The sequence below is a fragment of the Notamacropus eugenii genome, chromosome 7 (assembly GCF_028372415.1).
Source record: "Notamacropus eugenii isolate mMacEug1 chromosome 7, mMacEug1.pri_v2, whole genome shotgun sequence".
Classification (NCBI taxonomy): domain Eukaryota; kingdom Metazoa; phylum Chordata; class Mammalia; order Diprotodontia; family Macropodidae; genus Notamacropus; species Notamacropus eugenii.
In genome coordinates, this window is record NC_092878.1 from 122,679,058 (window position 1) to 122,686,400 (window position 7,343).

General features: G+C 44.2%; 1 protein-coding gene across 1 annotated transcript in view; it reads right to left on the minus strand.

The window, feature by feature from the left end:
- The window catches only part of CYP2U1 (cytochrome P450 family 2 subfamily U member 1), a 45,059-nt gene extending 43,039 nt beyond the window's left edge, over positions 1–2,020 (minus strand). The window contains exon 1 of the mRNA XM_072624279.1: positions 1,546–2,020. Within this exon, the coding sequence (XP_072480380.1) occupies positions 1,546–2,020 (475 nt within the window). The remainder of the gene's footprint in view (positions 1–1,545) is intronic.
- Between the last annotated feature and the right edge of the window lie 5,323 nt (positions 2,021–7,343).

The window sequence follows — 7,343 nt, forward strand, 5'->3', positions numbered from 1 at the left end:
GTGCTTTAGTCTATTGACTAACTGAAAAAAAAAGAGGGATGAAATCCAGAAAGGAGTTTGTGATCAGGAATAAAAGTTATCTCCTGTAGCAATCTGTAAGGCATTTTTCCAATGAGTCCTGAAGCTGCTTTAAGTCAGTTTTACTTTTTTTTGACTCCTCAGTGCTTGGGGTTACAATTATTACCTATGGGCACATATGCAAACTTAATTGATCATGCTTTAAGAAATAGGACCAGAACAGAAAAAAAAATTTAAGTTCACCAACTGTTCTTACAATTTCTTACCCAGAAGCAGAATGAAAATAGAATATGTCCTTTAACCATCTATGGACACCTGTACTCACTCAATGAACATGGCTCATTTGCACTCAAGAATATTTCACAGGTGCACTTCTTCCTGTGGTTTTATGGGTATTTAGATGTAGATCAGCACCTGCTCCACCACCTACCAACTGGTGGAAGGCCACGGGGGCGCATACCCAGTGACCTCCAGAGTCACACAGACTCTGTGTGCCAGAAGTTAGACCTGAACCCAGTGCTTCCTAGCTCCAAGACCAGCTCTCTAAATCCACTTTACTAGACTGTAATTCCAGCTAGACTTATAAAAATGGCTCAGCATGAACTTGTTGGGTTTTTTTGGGGGGGGAGATGGTGTTGAGAAGTTTCAGAAAGTGCCAGTTCTGCTGAAAATGGGTAAGAGGAATGTTTACTACGGGCATCACTGTTGGTGCAAGGACTGAGTTTCCTCTGTTACTTTCAACATCCCTGCAACTTTCCAACCAGTTTCATCTTACAGGCTTTTTTAAAGCAGGGGTTTTAACTTGGTTTACTTAAGCTTATTTTCTTTAAAATGTATATATTTTGATAAGTATTTTTCACTGTTACTTGTTTCCTTTGTATTCCTACATGTTTTACTTTATACACGTAAAAACCTTGTCTTGAGGGGTCCAAAAGCTCCACCAGACTGCCCAAAGGGGTCCACTGCGAGAGCTAAAAGGCACTAGTCTAAAGCATCCTCCGAATTGCACTGAAAATCCCTGCAGGAGTCACAGCATCCGGAGCAGACTAGTGAAAGGGACAGTAGGGGAGAGGAGGGTGACCTTTGGTCATTCCCTCCCCCTGCCCATGGGGCTGGGATGTGCGTGTGGAAGAGAAAATGAAAGAAAAGGAAGATTTTTTTATTTTTTGCAAGCACACTTCACTGAAGACTCCGGGGACTGCCTATCAGCTTCTCCAGCCTAGGTGCCACAACGGTACTTCTGGGACTTTAAGAGACACAGGCTCATAGAATCCTGGAAGGGACCTCTGAGCTCATCTGTAGTCCAACCTCTTCGTTTTCCATATGGAGAAACTGAGACCCAGAGAGCCCTGCTTAAGGTCATAAGGATAGGATTTTAGCCCGGGTCCTCCTGCTCCCAATCCACTGCAGGTGTCACCGGACCCCGCAGTGTCTCTCCATCCCCATCGCCGCTCCTGGCAGTGCCAGGGCTCCTTCCTTCCACGTCCTGCGCCACCTGCGCGGTCCCTGGGCGCCCCGGGCTCTTACCCTTCTCCTTGGTGAAGATGGAGATGAGTGGCACCCGCGGCCGGTCGCTGAAGACCTCGGCTTGCTGCACCAGGGCCTCGCGCACGCTGTGGAAGTCGCAGAGGACCACCACCAGGTACGGCCCCAGGTAGAAGCTGAAGATGGGGCCGTAGAGCCGGGCCATGTGAGCCAGGATCACCTGGGGGCTGTCCACACGGAGCTCCACGGTCCTGGGGGCGCAGCGCAGCAGCGATGGCAGCGACGAGCTCCATCTCTTGAGCGCCGCGGGCAACAGCACGGAGCCCAGGTTCCCCACCAGCGGCCAGGGTCGGGGCCCCGGGGGCACCCCGCGCCGGCGGCTGAGCAGGAGCCCCCAGGCCAGCAGCAGCAGCGGCAGCAGCAGCAGCAGCGCGCAGCTGAGCGGGTCCTGGAGCAGCCGCAGAGCGCCCGGGGAGTCCGCGGGGCCCGGGGCCTGCGCCCCCTCAGTAGTGGACATGCCTGCGGGCTCCTCTCGGGGGTATTTATAACCTCGGCCGCCAGCTCCTGCCCTGCCCCTCCTCCTCCTCCTCTGCTGGTCATCGCTGAGAGCAGAGAAGGAAAAGAGGGAGGGAGGAGCGGAGGAGAGCCAGCCTTCGACGGGGCCCTCTGATTGGCTGCCGCGGTTCTTCTTCTTCCCCAGTCCATCGTGACGTTACTGTTGAACGTTGCGACGCTACCAGAATGGGGTGAGGGCAGATCCACCCGCTGCACCCGCTGCTGCCGCTGAGCCTGCTGAGCCCGCTGAGCCCGCTGCTCCCGCTGAGCCTGTTGAGCCCGCTGAGCCCGCTGCTCCCGCCCCTGGTGCTCTTTGAAACTCAGTGACAGCCCTTGTCCCAGTACGCTCTCCACGTCCTAGTCTCACCTCTGGCTCACTCAAACGCCTCCTCTCTGCGGCTCTCCTTGGCCTCCCCTACCCTTCTGGCCCGGGGCTGGAGGTCTGCAGACTGCCGCAGAGGCCTCGTTCCAGTCAGGCTCAGTTAAGTGGGAAGGAGGAGGCAGGTTCCGGAGAAGCTAGGCAAATGCCCTGAAGGGGTGGGAGAGGGGGCAAATCAAGCCCTTAGAGTTCGTACGTTAGTTGCGCCTTTTCATCTAGCAAGGAGATCTTTTTGAAAGTATTTAAGGAAGAAGGTTGACACTCATAGACTTAAAGCTGGTCGGTAGTTATTGTTTAACTCTTCCAATCCCCTCATTTTATATGGATGAGGAAATTGAAGCCCAAGTTAGAGATGGCTTGCCCAGAATCACACTAAGTAACTGAGATAAGATTTGAATGCAGGTTCTTCTGCCTCCAAGTCTTGTACACCAGGCTGCCTTCCTTGGCTCAGACAAGTAGTAAGTGACAGCGCTGGTAGCTTTCGAACCCAGGTACCCCGAATTCACACTCGACTCCCCCATAAATGAGATTTGTTGGAGAAAATAAATTACCAAGGTGACAAAGTCGCTGCTCACAGAGCTGGAAGAACCTTGGAGGGGGAATTGGACAACCTGCTCACAACATGAATTTGTCTTCTAGACACGTTATAGGTGATCAGCAAGCCTCAGCCTTGGAGATTTCCAGTAAAAGGGAATTTATCACCTCCAGAGGCAGTACATGCCATATCTGGACAGTTCCTTGCATCAAGATGAAATCTACTTTTCTGCAATTTCCAGCGATTTTTCATAGTTTTGCTATGAAAAGAACAAGCAGAACCAAGTACATTGAAACAATGATCATGTGTTACCCTTCTCTCTCCACCTCCGTCCCCTAATCTTATCTTCTCTGATCAGACAACGTCTTCAGTTACTGCAATCAATCCTTCTGTGGCATCACCAAAATGGAAGAGACTCATCTGAGTGCCTATTTAGTCCAACTCAAACCTAATGAAAATTCCCCTCTACAACAGACTCAACAAATGACTAAGGCCACCAATGAAGGGGAACCCATTACTTCCCAATGCAGGCCATTCCCCTTTTGTTGATGTTCAGTCATTTCAGTTGGGTAGGACTCTTTCTGACCCCTTTTGTGGTTTTCTTGGCAACGATACTGGAGTGGTTTGCCATTTCCTTCTCCAGCTCTTTTTACAGATGAGGAAACTGAGACAAACAAGATTAAGTGACGTGCCCAAAATCCCATAGCTAGTGTCTGAGGCCAGATTTCTTCCTCTTTCCAAGCCCAGTGCTCTATCCCCAGTGCCACCTAGCTGCCTTACTTTTGGACAGCTCCAAATATCAGAAAGCTTTTCTTAACATCAAACCTGAATGTGCCTCTGCATCTGACACCCCAATGCTTCTAGGTTTTTTTTGTGGTAATACACAAAACATTTATCCAATCCATCTTTCACGTGACAACCTTTTCCAAGAACTGTTATCATGTCTTCTCTGAATTCTCTCTTCTCTAGGCTAAATATGCCAAGTCCCTTCAATTGATCCTTATCTATGAACTGGAGGCCTTTGACAAACCTGGTTGCTTTCCTTCCAAATACTTTCTAGTTTATCAGTGTTGTTTTTTAAACTGTGATGCCCAGAACATAATATGATACTCAAGTCTAAACAGGACAGCATCACCACCTTATTCCTAGAAGCTTTGCCTCTCTTAATGAATTCCAAGATTGAATTAGTGTTTTGGCTGCCCTATCAGATTACTGACTCATGCTGAGCTTTCAGCTTGCTAAAATCCCCAGATCTTTTTGACTTAATCCTCTCCATCAAAGAAATTGGACAACATTCTTAGGAAACTGAATCTTTGCCCTTGGGAAGTCATGACTGACTACACATTACAACACAACTAGTCAACTAATCAATTGTACAGTTCCTGGAGGCACCACAATGCCTGTTCTGGGTGCAGCCATTAATATCCACTTTCACCATATTACTGCTGTTTAACCTCATATGCTGAATGTCTAAGTACAGCATGAAGATTCAGTGTAAGGGGAGACCTTTCTCTCAGCATCAGTTCATATAAGTCTTTCCAGGTTTTTCTGAAGTCTACCTGCTGGTCATTTTTTTATAGCACAATAGTATTCCATCACATTCATATGCCCCAACTAGTTCAGCATTTAAGGTTATTTATGGAGAATGGAAGAATTTATGACCAAACAAGACATATAGAACATTATTATGAAATGTGAAATGGATAACATTAAATTAAAAAGTTTTTACACAAAGCCAATGCAACCAAGGTTAGGAGGGAAGCAGAAAACTGGGAAAGAATTTTTACAACTAGTGTCTGTGATAAAGGCCTCACTTCTAAAATATATAGAGAACTGAGTCAAATTTACAAGAATACAAGTCATTCCCCAACTGATAAATGGTCAAAGGATATAAACAGGCAGTTTTCAGAGGAAGAAATTAAAGCTATCTATAGTCATGTGAAAAAATACTCTAAATCACTATTGATTAGAAAGATGCAAATCAGAACGACTCTGAGGTACCACATCACACCTATCAGAGTGGCTAATATGACAAAACAGGAAAATGATAAATGTTGGAAAGGATGGAGAAAAATTGGGACACTAATACACTGTTGGTGGATTTGTGAACTGACCCAACCATTCTAGAGAGCAATTTGGAACTATGCCCAATGGGCAATTAAAGGGATATAAAGCTATGCATCCCCTTTGAACAACACCACTATTAGGTCTGTATCCCAAAGAGATCAAAGAAAAGGGGAAAAGACCTATTTGTACAAAAATATTTATAGTAGCTCCTTTGGTGGTGTCAAAGAATCAGAAATTGAGAAGATATCCATGAATTGGGGAATGGCTAAATAAGTTGTGGTATATGACTGTGATGGAATACTATTGTGCTATAAGAAATGACGAGCAGAAAAACCTGGGAAGACTTCTATGAATTGATCAAAGTGAAGTGAGTAGAACCAGGAGATCTTTGTACACAGTATTAGCAATATTGTAAGGATGATCAACTGTAAAAGACTTAGTGACTGACCAGTACAATCATCTAAGACAGTTCCAAAGGACCTTTGATGAAAAGTGCTGCCCACTTCTGAGAGAACTGATGATTTCTGAATGCAGACTGAAGCATCCTTTTTTATTTTATGTTTCTAGCTTTTTATTTTTATTTTACCAACATGGCTAATATATAAATATTTTGCATTATTTCACATATACAATTGATATTCTATTGCTTGCCTTCTCAAGTTGAATGAGGGAGGGAGAGGTGGAAGCGGAGAGAATTTAGAACTCAAATTTAAAAAAAAAATGAATGTTAAAAAAAAAAGAAACTTTAGTTTAGGCCCTTATTACCTACTTCTAGATTATTACAGTGGCCTCCTAACTAGGCTAGCTACTTCTTCAAAAGACACACACCACTACTGGTGTAATTATTTCATATAAGACTTTGCTTTTAAAACTTTCATCTTTATCCAAAAATCTTCATTAGTTCTACATTGCCTACAAAGTAAAGTATAAATTCATAAGACAAGCATTCAAGGCTCTTCACAATCTGGCTCCAACCTGTCCTGCCAGCCTAATTTCACAGTACTTCCCTTCACATACCCTGGCTTTCAGTCAAACTGGAGTGTCTTCCACCTTGTTCCCACCTTATTTTCATTCCATATGCCATTCCCCACACTATCTGCCCCCCCACCCCCTCCCACACACATACTTTCTTCATCTCTGAAGAAGGTTCCTTCTTTTCCTTGGAGCCTTAAGTCTGGTACCACTTCTTCTCCATGAAACTTTCTTAGTTCCCCTCTCAACCCTGGGTTAGCATCCTCTCCTCAAATTTCCCATAGCCCTTTGCTGTCCCAAGGCTGCTCCTTTGCACTTATCATACTCTTTCTTATATCCTAGATATTTGTACATACGTTGTCTCCCTCACTCCATTAGACTATGCAATGTCCACTTTTGTAGCTCCAATGCCTTGTGAGGTAGCTGAATGGATAAAGCACTGGACTTGGAGTCAGGACAACTTGAGTTAAAATCCTGCCTTAAGACACTCCTAGCTGTGTAGTCCTAGGCAAATCAATTAATTTTGTTCAGACTCAAATTTTTCAGATGTAAAATGAAAGGACTGAACCCAACGGTCCCTTCAAGCTACAATCTATGGTCTGTGATTTATGATGCCATGGTTAATGTTTGTTGAATTGAATTGTATGAAACAAATAAACCCTGAAATGCTAATCTGATATCAATACCAATCAAATGTAAAATGTTTAATGCTCTGAATTTCAGCTAAGATGCTAACAGGATTACTTTTTTCTTTTTCACTGAAGCCAGAAGGGTATTTTAAAGCTAACTTTCCAACCAAAATGTCTTCTTCCTACGCATGGCCATTAGCCAAAACAGGTTGAAACTGTAGCTCTTGAATGTCTAAGTGCCTATTATATTAGCAGGACTAGTGTCCAATTCCCTCCATTTGGAAAACTGTAATTGTCCAGCTGATTCTTAAATCCCCAGAAGGTCAACAATGAGCACCATGCCCATCCAAAGTCAGTGAACATGAATAGAGAACTTACAGTTGGGAGAAGCTTTAAAATACTGGTTTAAAAGGATCATAAATGTTTTTTTATGCTGTTTCTATATACCTTGCCAATTGGTTGTCCAAAAACAAAAAAGAAATCAGCGCCTTCTCTTCCTCTAAAATCCCTGTTTCTTGTTTCTTGGGGAAACCTGATCCTGCCTATTATACTTTGGGTCATTGAGGACAATTACACTAGACAGTTCTTTAATTTAAAATTTTTTTCCAATTACATGTAAAAATAATTTTTGACTTAAAAAAAATTGAGTTCTAAACTCTCTTTATATCCCTACCCCCTTGTTGAGAAGGCAAACAATTTTATA